Consider the following 18,298-nt stretch of genomic DNA (forward strand, 5'->3'; position numbering starts at 1 on the left):
ATCAAATTTCAGCTTATATGTATAACCACCACCATTCTATCACCACTGCACACACCTAATGGTTTCTTTTTTTTTTTTTTTTTTTTGCGAAACAGTTACAACAGTTACGGTGCAAACGAGAGGTTGTAATAGCGGGGACGATTACAAGGACGAGATATGTAAACAGTTGTTGAAAAGAATACTTGTTAACATTAATCATCGTTGTTGTTGTTATTATTATTATTATTATTATTAATTGTTGGTTAGTGAATACGATCCTAGAGACGGAAAGACGAGGGGTTAAAGATACGGTTTACAAAGATAATTACACGAGAAACATTTTGGCAATCGTCGTACCTAACGCAATAGAAACTTGCGATTGAAAAGAAGAAATATCCATTTAAACGCAATCGATTATTTTGCTCGAAGACAAGCCAATTCGCACGTGAACACCTCTGTTCGAAGACGCATGCACAAAACGAACACATGGAACCGAGAGATTTATCTTTCTGCGCGAGCAAAAGAGATTTATTTTTTTTTTTTATTTTTTATTACATTAAGGATTCAGAAATAAATTGATACAACATATACAAGACAGTTTCAACATGTTTATTAATACGAAATTATTACTATTATTGCTTCTTAAAATTATTTTAAATAATATTTCTATCCTGTCTCTATGAGCCATTTACTGCCCTCCATTGTTTTTTGTTTTCGTTTCTGTTGTTGAAAAGATCTAAGACAGACGCTTCTACGATAGGTTCATCGATCGACTTCAAACAATAAAAGAACGAAAAGAAAATTAAAAAAAAGAAGAAAAAGAAGTACTGTATATACGTGTATATATATATATATATAAAAAAAAATAAGATCTTTCGGGACGTTTGGACGGGCAATAGAGTTTTGGAGTGCAGCAAAGAGCGTTTGTTTAAATCATTTACAGATGCGCTATGTTCAATTATACTTTTACGTATAAACGTTGCGTTGTAACCTCGGTACGTTTACACGTTTAATTATAATGTATAAAGGCGATCGAGTTGCTTCTTGTTATCTTCTCTAGGTTTTCTTTTTTTTTACCGCCGTGCACGATTTAATATTAATTTGTCGCGTGTGGCCAGGTCGGCCCTTTCACCTACAAGTACTCTACAATGATCTTCTTACGCATTCGATCTCTCGTCTGAGCGCGACAGAGGGACAATAATATAGACTGAGACGATGAGAAATCATTTTCGTTTTTTCCCTTCGGCGGGTATGGTCGTGAACGTGCGTTATCGAAAAGAAAAAAAAAAAAAAACGTAGCAGCGAGAACCGATTACAAAGAAAATTCGATCGACGATTATCGATGATAATAATACACAAGACAAGTCGAATGGAATTATGAAGGCGATCGCGATCGAATCCTCGTGTCGATCGAGCGACGATCGCTTCCGTAATCTCGACCGATGGGTAATTATCGGTTAAGAAACACTAATGTTTACATGTAAAGCATACTTGTATCACCATGCAGTTGAAATTAAATGTAAAAACGTAGGCACAAAACTTATATCCTGATCCGTGGAAGTGGAAAGAAAGAAAAAAGAACTTAAATAAGATCTTAGTCGTTAAAGTAACCCAAAGTAAGCTACTCAATTCTCGCTCGATCATTCACGCGCAAACGCTCATCTCTTTTGCTCGGTACCATTCATTCGTTGTCTCGGTTCTGCTAGAACACATTACAAACTTTTCCATTGCTTCGCTCTCTCTCTTACGTATTTTCTTCTATTGTTTCTTATAAATAATAGTGTGATAAATCGTTTCGTCGTCGTTTCGGCACGTACACGCTCTACCATCGGCGCTTCTCAACCCGGGCGTCGCGACCCAAACGAGTTTTATACGAAGAGGTTGTCGGAAATGTAAATTTAACGACTTCTTCTTAAAAGTTAACGAAAATTGTATCGTACAATTATACAGCTCGCAATGAGTTCGTAGAAAGAAAGACTGATTTGTTCAAGCTCCCTATCTTCATGAATACAAAAACTAAACTGATTCCTTTCCAACTAGTACAGCTACGAAATGTTCGCCATATTTTCACGAATAAAGAACTGATTGTTCCCTACTGAAACTGAGTAAATAAAAACAAACTTGAACCGACTATATACATTGAGCCGTGTTTCGAAAAGGTTGAGAAGCACCGCTCTACGCACAAACACTGACCAGATTACTCTACGCTAAACTCACGATGATTTCTTGAAAAACTAGTGCATCGGTTATTTTCTTTGTTCCTTCGTGTAGCAAAATACGCGCGCGTGTTACGTATGTATGTGTGTATGTGAAATGTACAATATAAAAAAGAGGAAGGCACGCAGTTTACGATAACAGGGTGGTATCCGGTCTACGCAAAGTTCAAGTTCGTTTTGTCGATTGATTGCGCCCATACAAGCCCAATACTCGCGCTTAGAACAGAATGATATCGAATTGATCGCGAACAGTCCCAACGTTTTATACGTCACGCGTCGCATTTCTATTTAGATTCGCGGATCAACTGATAAATATAAAATAAACGAAAAAATTTCCCCTCCCCTGATTATAACAATTACTAAGCGCGGTATTGTCTCGTTTAAGAAACACACTGGATAAACAAAGTAATTTCCCGTCGTCTTACGATGACTGCCAAAAAAAATATATATATGTCTCTCTCTCTCTCTATATATATATATATATTTCTATCGATTAATTAGTACAATAATGGATCGAGATACAGTAATCAATATACAAAGAAACGAGTAACCAATAATCGTTTATGGCCTATCCCTACCGATGAATCTCTCTTTGCACCTGTTCTCACACCTGTGCACAATCGACCCAACTTTTTGGCGAGTGTGTGTTAACATAATAAATTAAACAAAAAAAGAAAAGAAAAAAAAAGTAGAGATGAGAAAAAGACGAAAAAAGCGAATGTAACATCGATGAATTTGCTAGCCACTGCGAACGATTAAGCACGCTCTTGATTCTTTTTATTTTATATTTATTTTGTTTAAATTCGTTAGTCATTTTGAGATCAGTCTCGGAGCAATGTCGTAATGTCTTATCGTACATGTTGATAAAAGAACCCTTTTTGTTCACCTTTTTCTTTTCGTTTAGCTTGCTTCGTGTAAAATGCTATATAACTTAAAAAAAAAAAAAAAAACGAGAGAAAATGCACATTTTAACGCGAGGTGTTCTTTTCTTTTTGTTTACACGCAACTTGAACGGTACGATAGAAACACCTCCGATGAAAGATGTAAATCACGTTTAAGGAGAGGGGAAAAAAAAAAACGCGTGGAATGCCTTATAGCCATATACATTTCAATGATTCCCGTGTAGCGATTCAACTTCGACAAATGAAAGTGTACGGTATCGTGTACCAATCAAATAGTATCAAATGAAAAAGAAAAATGAAAAAAGAAAAAATGTATGTGTAACTTGGAATATCGTTTTACATCGACTCGTTAAATGCCAGAGAGAAATCCGAGGAAACCGATATAAAAGGTCGCGTAGCATACGTTTAACGGTAAGGCGAGTTCTCCCCCCCCCCTCCCCGCCCCCGCCCTCCCCCAACATCGATTTCTCGAAAGTTCTATTCACCGATCGACTTTTAAGCGTCCCGCGAATTCTTTTAGGGTACGAAATATATAGTCTACCTTTCATGATCACGAAGCTGTACAAAATATAACTTCACGGGACGAGACATCCAGAACAACGTATTTACAGAAATTACAATGTATATCGCGATACACACACGCACGCGCATCGATTGGGCTAAATTCTGATTCGAATAAAAAGATTTGGAGCAGGTTATACGTTTCACAGATTGCTTGGCGGACGAAATTGAAGTTAATGAACACGAAATTGTATTTCACGCTGGATACAAATATTTTAAACATTCGAATCGTTGTTATTCGACGAAAATTTTGCCCATCGCTGCGCGTTCGTAAAGAGAAACGAACGAGAGAATCGATATGGGGAATCTTCCAGTGGGTGGTGGTTTTTCACGCGTCAAAAACCAAACGCAAATTTCACACTGCGAGGAACCTATGCTGGATATCAAAAGAAAAAATTCGGGGGAATCGCAGAGGAAGGCAGTCGGGGGAGTAAACGAGCTTCTCGAAGCTCGGGAAATGCAACTTTCTGGTCTCGAGGAACGAAAAGTGACGAACGACGTGAGAGTCGAACGGACATGGTGGACCAGATTAACTCGTTAATGCATAACTTTAATTTTCACTGTAGAAAGTATGCCATCGTATTGTTTATATTGGTATTAAACGCTGTACAGGTGGATCAGATCTATCCACTAACACGTATAGTTTCGTTGTATAAAAAAAAAAAGATTAATATCACTTGTTTTGATTCACAGTGTCATGCCTCGTTTTTGGGGACACTGTATGCATTAAAGGGTTAAACCGAACTGGAGGAAAATTATCGCGTCCGATGAAATGAAATTGTTATCCAACATATTTCCTCTGGATCGTAGGAATACGATGCGCAGAAATGCGGTATTACAAGGGCGGTAGTCTACAGTTTCATCATAATCCTACGTAATATCGCTAACAGAGAAAGAGACGATAATTAAAAACAAAAAAGAAACGAAAAACGAGAAAAGAATTAAAAGAATACGACTACGTAGGAAGTCACGCTTCGCCACTCGATCATACTTTTTAACTAGTTCATTTCTTTCTTTATTTTTTAGCGAGCAAAGTGGCTGCGTTGCTCGATTATTCGGCGTGCGGCTCGCTCTCATTTCGGCTCGAGGGAAACAAGGCGAGACTTCGACCCTCACTTAGAAAACCTGTCAATGCACGAATGAATAGTTTTTACATTTACGAAATCGATTTCGTTTTTGTCAGTACAATTAATACCACTTCGTCTAATTTCTACGCGACGCGAAAAGGTCGCGATCAGGTCGCGGAATAATTCACGAATTAACGCAGAGAACGAAAACGAGCGTCGAGTAGTCGCGAGGAACGATATTCGACGGAAGTTTGCATCTAACGGGGAACGCGGAATCGAGAGGGAACAAATTGCCGCGACAACGAGAAATTTATAGAGATAAACTTCCCCTTCGATGCTGAAGTTTGAACCGAGTTAGCACCGCGACGTGTGCGGGAAACTGATAAGCTCCCGCAGCACCGAAAGAGACGATGATCTATCTGGCTTCTAAATTCACGCGTGACGTTGGGCAGTGATTGCTGTTAACCCCTTGACGCGCCAAACACCAGGAACACGGTTGATGTCGAGTTTTGAGCTAGCAGCTAATAGAGGTATATGCTAAACCTAAAATATGTCAGTATCTTGAAACACACAATGGAAGAATCCATACAGTCGTGGTTCGGTTTTCGTAAGTTCGAGTCAGGGCCTCTAGCAGGACGCCAAGGGGTTAATCGTTGCTCGCAATTGTCGGATCAAATGGTAATTGTACGCTACATTCGTAATTCGCAATGGTGAATCGGTTGTTCGCGATCATTCAGAGTTGATCGTGTCCAATTTTACGTACGACCTATGATTCTATCAGTTTTCGCATTTTAGAAGACGAAACGCTCATCGTAGAACACGCATACCCGGAATGGATCGCAACGCGCGGCTCTAGGACTCTGTACGCGATTAAATGGTTCGCCTAACGCGGCGGGCTTCCTTTAGAAATTTGCTGGTGATTGTATCGTTAACGAATTGGATCATCGACAAACGGTCAACGCGCGCTCGTTCGTACTTTAGGGATAGGAAAGAAAGAAAACGAAGCCAAGAAGGTATACGTCGCGACGTACGAATACGTATAAAAATAGAAAGAAGATTGGGTATATGTATATCTTTAGATGAGCGGCAATACGAGTGCACGTTCGGTATAGTTGGCAGGCTGAGTTAGGAAAGGCACAAATTCGAGTGCTAACATCTAAGTGGATAAGGCGCCTTCCTGCATCGTCAGGAAGACATTCGTATTCTCGAATCGTTGCGATCGCACGATTAAGAGAGACAGACCTGTTCGGAATCGCCCGAATATTCCGAGACAGAGATGGGCAAAATTTTATTCGAATAGGTAAACGACATGCCTGAACGTTGCACAAACGAGCATAGGACCTTGTATTCATTCGATGTGAACCATGAAGTTGTTCGTGTACCGTTGGGGAATCTTGGGTACCTTCGTGGACTCGAGAGACTCCAATCGACGAAAAGAATTCGTGTTGAAACAATTCTCAGTGCAAAGGGGCTAATAAATTAATTCCGCGATTCAGTATATATACTGAACGAATCACAGATCAAATGTTCGTGTGAAATTATATATATAGATGGGAATTCTGCCCACCTCTGGCGTTCGTAAATCGCAGGAAGATCTCGCTGCGCGTGTCCTTTGACCTCTGACCAAAGAGATTACATAAATAGAGTAGGATAGCCGAGTGTAACGCGAATAGCAAGAGAAGAAAGATCGAGTGCACGTTTGTACCCTAACGATGGATGCACAGATACATTAAGAAACATTGGTAGAAGAACATACGAATTGAGGAGAAGTGCCACCCCAATAAACTCTTTGGTCAGCATCAAATGCCCCTTGATTCCTACAACCTCTCCCATCAAGTCTTAAGATTCTGGACACGCAAACTTAGAAACAGAGTAACGTCTCTTTCTTCCTCTTACAGAAGCTTCTACGAGTCCTGTGACTCCTCTGCTCTATCTAAATCACCTCTTTTCAGCGCCTTCGTGTCACTGTAGGGATGCACGTACGTCGTTGGGATATAGTTTCGTTCGTTCGCGAAACCAACAACGGTATTATCGGACCTTACACCTCGGCGACACGCCACAGAATAACGGAGCCAAAGGTCGTTTCTCTTATCTTTTTTCTCGTCTCCAAACGCACGTCCCGCGAACGATCCGGTTGAGCGTCGGAGGGCGGACATTTTCGACGCGCGATTCCTTCGACAAATGCGATTAGGCGTGCGTGTTGGGGAGCGCATTAGGTCCCGGCAGCATACATTTGGTCGCATGTTAAGTTTCGCGCGTCTCTATGGCCGTTTGCTTGTCGGAACCCGAGCGAAGCCAAGTTTTAATCGGTTCACGTCCTGTAGCATAGAATAACACACACAACCGGTATAAATTAATGTGAGATTGGAATTAAGCGATGCACCAATGGCTATGCTGTGTCTTTTTTTCGGGAGTTGACAGAGAGAGAGAGAGAGACAGAGACAGAGAGAGAGAGAGTGTGTGAGAGAAAGAGAGAGAGAAAAAAGATTTTTTTCTTTTCGGTTTAATCCGCCCTGTATCGACGATGAGTACAGTGACCATATCGTGAAAGTACACAACGTGTTTTTTTTTCCTTTTTCTTGTTTTTCTTTTTTGTTGCAATTGTGAACACGGGTTTACTCTCGTTATTCTGTGGCCTTGCGTCCTCGGTTCCCATTTATTTGTTTATCTTTCTTTTTTTTTTTTTTTTTTTCGTTACTTGTATACCGTTCCGCTTGTTCTCTCTACGCGTCCAACGCAATCACGCGTCTCGTCGCTTGTACGATTACCGTAATGCGGCAAGATCAAAGTCCCAATGTTAAAATAGATATACGTGTACGTATATAGAGTAGGTAATAAAAATCAAGGATATGCCTCGCTACAGTCAAGTCAAAAAAGGGATGCACAATGAGTATGCGAGGTGGCCCGAACTCAGCCAAGCAGTAATCACTTTCGTCGATGGATCCGTAGGGCTCTTATTGTTAACGATTAATTATCGAGCGTTTCAACGTTAAGAGATCATCGCACGACGGAGAACGTATGGGATTACGGAACGGAGATGGGCGAAATTATAGATGAATGTCTCGAGTGAAAGATTCAACGAGATGCAGTCTCTGTTGCAACCATTTCCGCTAGCCGAATAATTATATAATATATGTATGTTTGATATTGAGGCAAGAGGGGAAAAATAACTATTTTTCTGAGATATAAATGATAGAAAAGTAGAGCTTGGATACTTGTTCAATTAAATTGCTATGTCGAAACAATTACGATAGCATGAAAGCACGTGGGTAATTTTGTTAAATATCCAAAGTAGTGGTTATGGCATATTAGAGAATGGTATTCAGACACCACAACCTTCCCTTAGGACATTTAAAATACTAGCCACGTGGTTTCATCTTTCTGCCCCTTGGTTTCAATCAATTGCGTCAATTCTTGTATGTTAATCCTACATATACAACTGGTCCCTTAAGAGGACATTAAATGCTTCCAACAGACTATGCTTCTCTCTCGCATGGGATTTGCGATCCTACGAGCAATCATCTACGGAATAAAAGGCAAACTCTGGTCGAATAAAAATTAGGATTCCAATCGTGACACGTTACACCTCGCGTTGCGCGAACGAAAAGATTTACTCGAGTAAATAAACGAACGAATAAAAGCATCGTCGGTGAATCGCTGTTGCGATTTTATTCGTCGTTTCGAATGTAATTTTGCCCATCTCTGTGGAACATGAATGAGCGAAAATGTACGTTATTTTCTACGTCTTCTTCGACAACGAATCGTACTCCTGTAGGACAGAGACCATACAACGTTTCTTTTCCTTTTTATTTTATCTACGATGAAACGAACTAAAAGGGGTTTACAAGGCTAGGGGTGAGGGGGTTTGGGAGGCAATATGAAACCCTTCGAGCAAACGTTCGCTGGACAAACAAAGTACAGAAGAAGATGAAGTAAAAAAAAAAAAAAAAAAATAATGGCGTTACGCTTTGAGATGAAAAAATTCTGGGCGCATAAATAAATAAAAACTACGAAACTGTCATGGACAAGCTACGTGTATTCGTGGCTTTCACTGATAATGGTCGCTGCTGGCTCATCGGATTTTTATTCTTTTTTTTTTTTTCCTTTAAGTCTTTAGCCGATCATACTGTATCATATTAGTTTTCACAATATATGTATAATGTGTACAAAAAGAGACGTACATACGATATAGAGAAATTGTATATCGTATATCAGTATACGATTCTCAGAATTACATAGTCATTGTGCATCCTTAAAACAGAAATATCATATCGCATGCAAACGATAAGGTTCGACTCGTTTAAAAACTATCTCAGCATGAATATGTATATATATATGTATATATATGTATGTATATATGAATATATATGTAAAAAAAAAAAACAGTCCAAAATTCGTTCGTTTTGTCGGATCCATTAATATGCATGCATATATATATATGTATATATATATTATATAAGGGGGGGCCCACTGCAAAAGCTGCCGCGCGTCGTAATACATTTTTCTCATAATTTCTGTTCGTTTTTCTTTTTTTATTAATCTTAACTCAGTGTTATTTCGTACTGATCGATTTGTGCGTCCGAAAATCGTATGATCGAATTGGTTCGCTGCGCGACAAGCGTAAAACAATGACAAAATCTGTGGGTGATATATATATATATTTTTTTTTATTAATGGTATGCGGCTCTTCGACTCGTTTCGCGATTCTAAATTTAAAACTGGCTCTACGCGCGTCGCGATACTTTTTTCCTAATTGTCGATTGTCGGCCGATTGAATTTCGTTAAATAAAATAATCCAGATTCGCCGCAGGAGCGAACCCTCGAATTTGAGAAAAAATATGCTTGGCCGACGTTCGATCGTTTATTAGAGATATATTTGCGGACGAACAGTGGTATTTTACAGTGGTACATGTACTAGCATGCTGTCAAATATCGGAAAATGTCTAGTCGAATATACGTATATATATATATATATATATATGAAAGCGAGAAAGACTTACCGTTTGGAGAACCTCGAGGATAATTTTGAGAAAAAGGACGGTCTCGCTAGCGGGCTAATTGCATTCGTGTCCTGTGTGTGAGTGTGACCCTGAAAAAATATGAAAAACTATTGTATACGATAATTATGCGCATGAGCAAGGCCTGGAAAACAAATAATTTATCGTTAGCGTGCGGTATCGATCGATAAGATGCATCCAACGGAACGCTTATACGCTACGAGCCAATAACAATTGTTTCGTTCATAATTAACTTGAAAACAAAAAATCGTTCACGTTGTACGACCTCCGATTTAAGACACTGCAAGGTCAACGAATTCGTCTTTCTATCGACTGCATCGCGAAAAGGTAAAAATGAAAAGGTACGAACCTGAGTATGATTTCGTTGCGCTCTATTTTGGCCAGAGTGGAACGTGCTACGACTTGGAACATTTCGAGGAAATGCTGGTGTTGTAGGTGTTGCCAGTCTATTACTTGGAGATACACCCAAGCTAATTAGAAATAGTTATTAATATTATATTAACATTGCTCGATGTGATCGCTGCGTGGCATAGTAACTATGTGTAAATAATTTCTTTGTTCGTGTCGACTCTTTTTTTTCTTTTAATAGATATTCTGTGCGTTTAATGCAACAGATCTCTCTCTCTCTCTTTTTTTTTTTTTTTATAAATTTCGTTCGACTTTGTTACCGAAGAAGCAAGAGACAAGATGCAAAGAAAACAGAAAACAAAAAAGAAAAAAAAAAAGGTTATGTATAGTAGAACGTAAAGTAAAACATCGTCGTTACTCGCGCAAATCCTTTAGGAGGACGGTTATTATAATGCACAAGCGATGTTTTTTCTACGTTTTGCGAAACAAGCTTCGAGAGTTTTCTCAGCTAAGAAAGCAGAACTGTTAAAACAAATTAGTTTACGCTAACCAGAGAGTTACATGAATGATCGAGAGTACGATGTACTGAGAAACAATTGTTTGCAGCAGAGCTGGGTAACGTTTGAAGAAAAAATTTATTTTTAACGTAAGTGTATGTAAGTAACAGTAGTTGCGCAATATCACGAATAAACTGAAAATGAATTCAGATAAATAAAATATTTCAAAATAAAGCCTCGTTGTTTTCAGCGTCTTATTTAATTTAAAGGTAAAATAGATTCTTTACTAATTTAAAGAACATTTTACCCAGCCCTGGTTTGCAACATGCGCCTAGTAGAAAAACATATAATCGAAGTTAGTCTGTTTTAACGTCACGCGATCAGACACGTTTACAACGGGTCAGAAACAGTTAATTCAACGATAGATATGTATCGATACGTGCATGATGGTAGAGTATTCTTTATACCGACTGCTCTATGGAACTCTAATTTTCGCTGGCATATGAAGAAACCATGGAATCGTATGAAAATTTTCCGAGCGCCTACAGTACATGATATATTACAATTTTGTACATTAGTATATAAGGTCATATACTAATATACGCGCTATTTATACTTACTCTAAGTCTCTCACACTTTCGAAAAGATTCTCTACAACGTACATGCGAGTTACTCCGTTGATGGCAGAGTTGGGCAAACTTTTGTCCCGACGATAAATATTAAATGCCAAATGGTAACAAAATTTCAATTCCAAAGTATATAATTTGTATGAATTTGTATGAATGCTACATAAAAAGGTCGTTGCATTCGACATTTATTTAGTAATTCACTTGCTAATGTTAACGAATATATAAATACGCTCCTTGAGAGATCTATATTTCTCGTTCTTTGAATTTTAATGACACCCAACTTTGATCAACGGGTAAAATTAATTGAACTGTTCTACGTATACTGTTCTGCAGTTTAAAGTCGGCTAGTTCGACCAGAGAACGTGGGTCTGTGTTCAAATAACGCAGGAGGGTGGAGAAGTTCTAAGTCGAGAACGATGTAACGAGAAATGAGGTATTCAGAAATTATAAAAAAAAAAAATAAAAAAAAAAATAAATAAAAGAAGAGGCGACCAAAGCCGATGATCAGAGTAGAAAAAAATTAGCGATAGTAGTCGTGCAAGTTAGAAACAAAAGAGAAAGTAAAAAGAAGAGAATGGAGCTACGAGTAAATGACCAGAAACTGTCCTAGAGAACCTACGAGGACAATTTGTCGCGAAGAAGATGACTCGTCGCGCCGTTTTGTGTTTCGCGGTTTCGCAAACGGCTCGGTTAAGATTCTCAACGAACGCGTGAAGAAGTCCTAGTTACCCTAAGAGAGTTAGTGGCCCAAGAAACAGAAGTAAATAAATGAACGATTGAAAACAATATAGCCGAATATCTCTCGCTCGTACAGGGCGTTCCAATAGTCTAGCGTGGAATTTCAATTACTTTCATGGCTACGGAAGACTTTCTACGAAAGAAAGACCAGGCTAAGCACGAGTCGTATCTCCTTCCAGCATTGATCTCTCCTACGATAGCTAATCTGGATATTCATCCTTGCATTCTATACATAGGTCTTTAGAAAAAATATTCGTGAAACATCTTCATTCGTAGAAAGTCCTCGTAGAAAAAAGCGATCACTGTTAATACTGATTTTTCGTACGATCATTTTAAATTGCTAAATTTTGCATATTAGGTTACCGTAAAATTTCATCGTGAAACTCTGTAAACGTGTTAAGAGGGTTAATTCTTTGACGACAGCTCGAAGGTGGCTAAATGAAATCGACTAATCACGATCGCTAATCGACGATTACTAAATCCTCCATCGTACAAGTTTTGCTTTAGCTAAGAAAATAAACGGAGTTATAAGCGGCTAAGCATCTCATCCGAGTCACCAAGCAAAAGTCTCACAAAATTCCCCGCGTAAACTTCACCGGGACCATTTTCGCAGAGTTCCAAATCGACCACGATAAAGGTAGACGGATTGCACGCTAGACTTTTGGAACAACTAGCAGAGGAATCGTGTATATAGGTTGGCTGATAAGGCGTAGGGGGCCTGTACCTCTGTCTAAGAGGGTCAGCAGTGGCGAGTAAGGAGTTGTGGGCGTTGCGTGGTTGTGGGTCCAGTAGTGAATGGTCGCTGGGGGGTACGCCACTCGAGGAACGGTGACCTGCGCTGATGCTCGCAGACTTGGTGTGACCCCGCGTTGGTCTAGTGCCCTCGCCCAGGCTGTGCACAAAACTAATCAACAAAATGCCTTGCACGGCAACCGGCTCTACCAAATTCTACCGTTTACAGTATAGCACTGTTGCTCTCTCGCAGAGAGGCATTCTCTATATTCGCAGAGGAAAACGCGTTACTACTTTCTTCGACGTCGCAATCGGTGAACAACGTTTCTCTGTGAACCGATCGTTACAATTTTTGCGCGTCGAGAGAACAAAAAAAAAAAAAAAAAAAAAAAAAAAGAAACAAAAATGGCTGACCCAGCGTACACACCTAATCAACGAATACACGATTATCGTTTGATCCGTTCAACGATCTACGTGCGCTGGGGCTATTGATCTCTGCTGAGGAGAATATGAGACGTACGAAGCCCCTTGGTTTTCTGGACAAGCTTTTGGTTGCCGAATACTGCGTTTTAAGAATGGTAACAATTGGAAACTTGTCGAGAAGGGAAGTCTCTTATTCTTCTTGAACACGGATTACTGAAGGTCCACGAGTAATTCAGCAAAAAATGTACCGAGCGAAACACAATTTCTTTTCGCTGTAAACTGAGGGAGCCGGGATGATATCTGTGGGATGGAGGGACGGATGTAAATGAAAATACTGTCCTGTGCTACGTAATAACTTTGGCACGCGAGAAAAATTCTATGCCGAGAGGAACAGAATAACGACGCTAAAACATAAGAATGAAAAAACATGTATGATGAATGTTAATGGTTGGTTGTCTATATAACACACACGCTTTGTAGATCTAGATATACGTATTTGTAAAAGAAATGAAATAAAAAAACAATATATATATATATAATATATATATATATATATAAAAAAAAAAATCATAAGAACAAGTATAAAGTCATGTGAATGTAACTGTGGCTCGGTATAATTTATAGCAAGCATATCTGTATAATGTAAGTATTAAAAACACGTTCGATTAGGGTATTTGTTCGGTAAACATCTGTCAAGCCATAAAGAAAGTAGTGGTCTGCAATGAACGATTTGGCAGGCAGCAGCCAACATGCTAGAGCAACACAACAAACAAATAAACTCCCTTGGGGCTTAATGACAGAGTATTTTTTTTTCATTGTTTCCGGATCGTTTCGTCAAAGTTCTCGTTTCATACACGTGGTTGTTGTTTCTTTTTTAGTATACTTGACACACGAGCAATCGGTCGCCTATGTGGTTAGTTGGTAACAATAAAAGAAATAAAAAAAAGAAATCACTGTTTAGTCAACAAGAAACTGTAAAAAAAAAAAGAAAAAAAAAATTGTAACTAATTACGAATCGAAGTTTCGCTGTGCGCGTTAAGAAATTGTATACAGCTTAATCGCAATGCAGACACTGGATCACACTCACGATTATACTTGAGAGATACTCGCTGAGACGCACTGGCGAGCATTGGCTTTAACGACGATACGCGATAGGAAAAATTTCCTCGAACGTTGGTACGCTCGATGATCTCGTGGATCCAGTGTCTACGTATCGTTGGAAGAAAAGGTTTATGTATATATGTATATATAGTATATATAAATAAGTCTATAGTTCGTGCGACTTTCGTTCGCACGCGTATTAGTTTATAATTCAAACAATTCTTTAAATATTTTTCTTTGGTATATACGAAGATGAAAAAACAATTGGATATCACTATACCTGGGTGGATCGTTGGTTCTTTCGGTAGACGAGGAGGACGTTTTCGCTTGATCATAGGAGATGGTACTACGCCGACCAACAGAACCAGGGGCAGGTGAGGTGAGTGGCCTACCACCACCTACCCCTGTATTCATCGTGTTGCTCTTGCCTGCCCATGCCCTACCACCGGGACTTGTACCCACGCCTAGAATGAACATTGTCACTGCAAGCCTCATTAGATATAGTTCAACACAAAACAAAGCAGCGGTACTTTTAAATTATAACACAGGCATGGCAACAAGTGTCAACAAGGACTAGAAACAATTTGGTGTTGCGCGAACGTCTCATCTGCTTCTCTCTAAATTAACGAACTAAGATTCTACTTTCATAATAATAAGGATCTAACGAATCCTCTACGGAAGGACTCTCGAGAAGCAGTTGCGACGTTGAAATTATTTACAAGACAATAACAATTTTTTAACCCCAGACGAACGTCGTGGTATTGGGCGGTGGTTGCTTTGGTAATTTGAAATTATACCGGTACTTTGTAGTCGAAGCAAATAGTGTCTGGTTATTCGTGTTAATCGTTAACCAGAAACTACGGTTGGCGAACGGTATACTAAAAACTCTACATCACGACGGGGCACCTGGGGTTAACCACGTGTAGTAACTTGGAGTGTGGTGGGAACGCTTACGAATTAAGAGCACATAGAACGTATGACGTAACAAAAAGAAATTATGTAAATTACGAAATCATTAAAACTTGGAGATATTAGGGAACGAACCACTGCAACCTTATCCAAAGCATATGTATATAAATTTGCTAAAGCTTCGAAAGGGTAGAAACATCACAAAACGATTGGACAAGGACCGTGAGATTCGAGTGGAGGTTACGGTACAACAAAAAGAAGAACTCACTAGTGTCTAATTGCCCTGGACTGTTTTTCGGAGCCGATGGACGGCTCGCGGACACACGAGTACTGTTCTCCTTGATCGTAGCTGTGTCTGCGGTATTCTGTCGTTTTAAATTACTACCACCGCTTCCAGTCACAGTTCCACCAGTCGCTGCAGTCGCGTGATTATGATTCGTCGCGTTTCCTGGACTCGGTGCTCCCCCTAACGAGGTAAATGCGTTATAACACGAGACGAGAAACAAGCACACCACGTTTCAACGTCAGGTAGTAACATTAATTGATCGATCGTCTCCAGGAACAGTTAAACACGGATGGCAAAGTCTCACTCAACTGCAGACATTTTCAGAGAGAAGACCACGGATTAAAAAATGGATTGACTCGAATCAAATTTAGAAAAAAAGAAAAGAAAAGAAAAAAATAGAGGTGGACTCGAAGGGGATGTGATATCATTGAAAAGATAACTGGATCCAGGCCCCCGTTGGTCTCTGAAAGGCTTCCATTCCGGAATCTCAGCCGTCGGGCTTTCGATTCGCCCCATCGAATAGATTTCCTTGTACATCCCTTACCTAAATGTCTGCTTCTTTCTTTCGTTCACACTTTCACGTCAACTCACGTACGACAACGTTCAATCCAGATTTGCTAAGCTCGAAAACGTAAGTTTGAACGATAGCTTGGATGGAGAATAACGTTGGGAACTTACGAAACGAATCGATAACAGAGGAAACCCGCCTATTGGGTTTTGGATTGCTAGCGGAAATACTTCTGTGAACACCTCTGTGCGATGGACTCTGCACGGCGCCACCCGTGCCTCCTCCGCTTCCTCCTCCTCCACCTCCACCTGAACCAGCTTGCGGCGGAATGTTGCGCAATGACAATGAACTGCCTGACCGCGAACCGTCCGACTCAGGCTACGAAACGAATTGTTTTAAGTCACAGCTAGATGATTTCTCTAATAAGCTTAACCCCTTTTACTTACATCGGTGGTCTTTCTTCCTAGTAGTAAGTACGTGGCAAACACGTCATCGTACTTGGCTTGTTCTAAGGAATCTTCTATATCGCTTCTCGTGTACCCCATACTAGCCAGGGCCTCTAAAACAAACAGGCGTAGCGGCATAGTCACAACCACTAAGAGTACCAGCCAGAATGACACTATTAAAATTCAACAACGAGCAACGCCCGGTAATACCGTTTTCATACCGTGTTAACGTTTCTCTATCTATCGTCGCGCGATCGTTGATGCATCGCGAGGCAGGCAAACAAAGATTTCGAGAAGAAGCTCGGTGGTCGCTGTGCAGGAAAAATGCTTTCGTAGACACCTTTCACAGACTACGATTTTACCATAGTATGCACTAGAAATCCGCGAGAGGAAATCGTTGTTCTTCTTCGTATCGAACCATTTATCAAAGGACAGTGATGGAAACAAAGAGTTTTGGACTGCGCTGTTCACGTACAATTTTTACAGAACACACATCTACGACAGGAGGTTGGGAAACTACCATGTACGGCACACCGTCTATGACCTTTTCAATGAATTTGTCGATCTTAACCAAGCTCTATTATTTGCGCTAATTATTCTGTAATAATTATACTTGGAAATATACGCGACAACTAAACAAAGAGGCTTCGCGCGACACAGGACCGTAAGGGGTCAACGAGAAAAAATGGAAGCACAGGAAACACGTTTACGTTCAACTTAATTACACACGCGTGCTTTTTTCCTCTCGAATAATATAACTACATACGTCGTTACTCTATAGAGAGATAAACCAATGTAAATAAAACAAGTACTACACAACAGCTAAACAACGATAAACATACACCTTCGATAATATCTTACGGTAATTTTCATTTTTTCTTTGATTCTATTTTTTTTATAATAAGGAGCTTGGTCAAGATTAACTAAAATGCCATTTCTCATTCACGTATCTATAGATTTTAAGGAATCTGAAAAGAATAATTATTCACCGTTCGCTATAAAATCCATTAGTAGGTGAGTCACGTCGACTGCGACAGGTAAATAATTATGTTTTTCAGACTACTGAGAACCCGTAGAATACTTGTTCTGTAAAAATCTCATGTTGTCGGCAAGGTCCAAAATTGGCTATCTTCTACCATTGTCCTTGCTACGAAGTAAGAGGTATCCATGCATCTATGCAGTGTCTACGTCATCGCAACTCTAATTCTCGGAACTGGAGAATTGGTTTGATTACGACCACCTCCGAGTTAGCAGTTAACTAATACGGTCAATATACGCGTTCGTGAACGCATACATCATCTAAACGGGCATCGTTTTAATTGCATCGCGACGCGACATCTCGCAAATTGCTATTTTAATCGCCACATCACGGCGCGCACCGAGGTGATCGTAAACGATGCTACATATATATTATATTTAAAAACAATAAGTAGTAAGTGTTATGTACATACTGGCAGACTCACCTATCCTCTTGTGGTCTTTATAATCAGGCTCGGGTTCTAAGTACGGTTTTAGTTCGTCGTCGTCGTATCCCATGTTCATCCATTTGTCTTTCATTATAGTCTAGAGAAACACGGAGAGAACAAACGTTGAAACAGTGGCCGTAGGGAGTGCCGGCGTACAAGGACATACATGTTCAAGAACACGTGCGAACCTTGTCTCCACGTACCTCTAATGAGGCCCGTTTCGTCGGGTTGAGCACCAAAAACTTCTTCAAGAGGTTCTCGCAATCGGTGGACATGTAAAACGGAATTCGGTATTTTCCCCTCAACACCCTCTCCCTCAATTCCCTTAACGTCGAACCGTCGAAAGGCAGTGAGCCGGACACTAAAGTATACAATATTACCCCCAACGACCAGACGTCTACCTCGGGTCCGTCGTACTTTTTACCTGTCGGTGCATCAATAATTACGGTCAAAAATTTAGTAGCATTTATAC

The 18,298-nt window shown here is 39.9% G+C and overlaps 1 protein-coding gene and 1 long non-coding RNA gene across 13 annotated transcripts in view; one reads left to right on the forward strand and one right to left on the reverse strand.

The window, feature by feature from the left end:
* The window catches only part of LOC128890801 (serine/threonine-protein kinase MARK2-like), an 80,578-nt gene that overhangs the window by 7,081 nt on the left and 55,199 nt on the right, over positions 1–18,298 (reverse strand). For 5 of the 12 annotated variants that reach the window (XM_054149664.1, XM_054149674.1, XM_054149663.1 and 2 more), the window contains 9 exons: positions 18,015–18,250; positions 17,812–17,923; positions 16,361–16,473; positions 16,085–16,292; positions 15,389–15,586; positions 14,492–14,693; positions 12,680–12,847; positions 10,093–10,213; positions 9,726–9,814 (listed from right to left, as the gene is read on the reverse strand). In XM_054149664.1, coding sequence (XP_054005639.1) covers positions 9,726–9,814; positions 10,093–10,213; positions 12,680–12,847; positions 14,492–14,693; positions 15,389–15,586; positions 16,085–16,292; positions 16,361–16,473; positions 17,812–17,923; positions 18,015–18,250 — 1,447 coding nt within the window. Of the gene's footprint in view, positions 1–567; positions 4,784–6,901; positions 7,044–9,725; positions 9,815–10,092; positions 10,214–12,679; positions 12,848–14,491; positions 14,694–15,388; positions 15,587–16,084; positions 16,293–16,360; positions 16,474–17,811; positions 17,924–18,014; positions 18,251–18,298 lie in introns of those variants that run through there. The other 7 variants (XM_054149672.1, XM_054149673.1, XM_054149666.1 and 4 more) reach the window with 7 other exon arrangements.
* On the forward strand, positions 4,763–8,684 carry LOC128890846 (uncharacterized). Its single transcript, XR_008460695.1, has 2 exons — positions 4,763–5,463; positions 5,524–8,684. It is a non-coding gene; the product is annotated as an uncharacterized LOC128890846 (long non-coding RNA).

Source organism: Hylaeus anthracinus, unplaced genomic scaffold (assembly GCF_026225885.1).
Source record: "Hylaeus anthracinus isolate JK02 unplaced genomic scaffold, UHH_iyHylAnth1.0_haploid 12001, whole genome shotgun sequence".
NCBI lineage: Eukaryota > Metazoa > Arthropoda > Insecta > Hymenoptera > Colletidae > Hylaeus > Hylaeus anthracinus.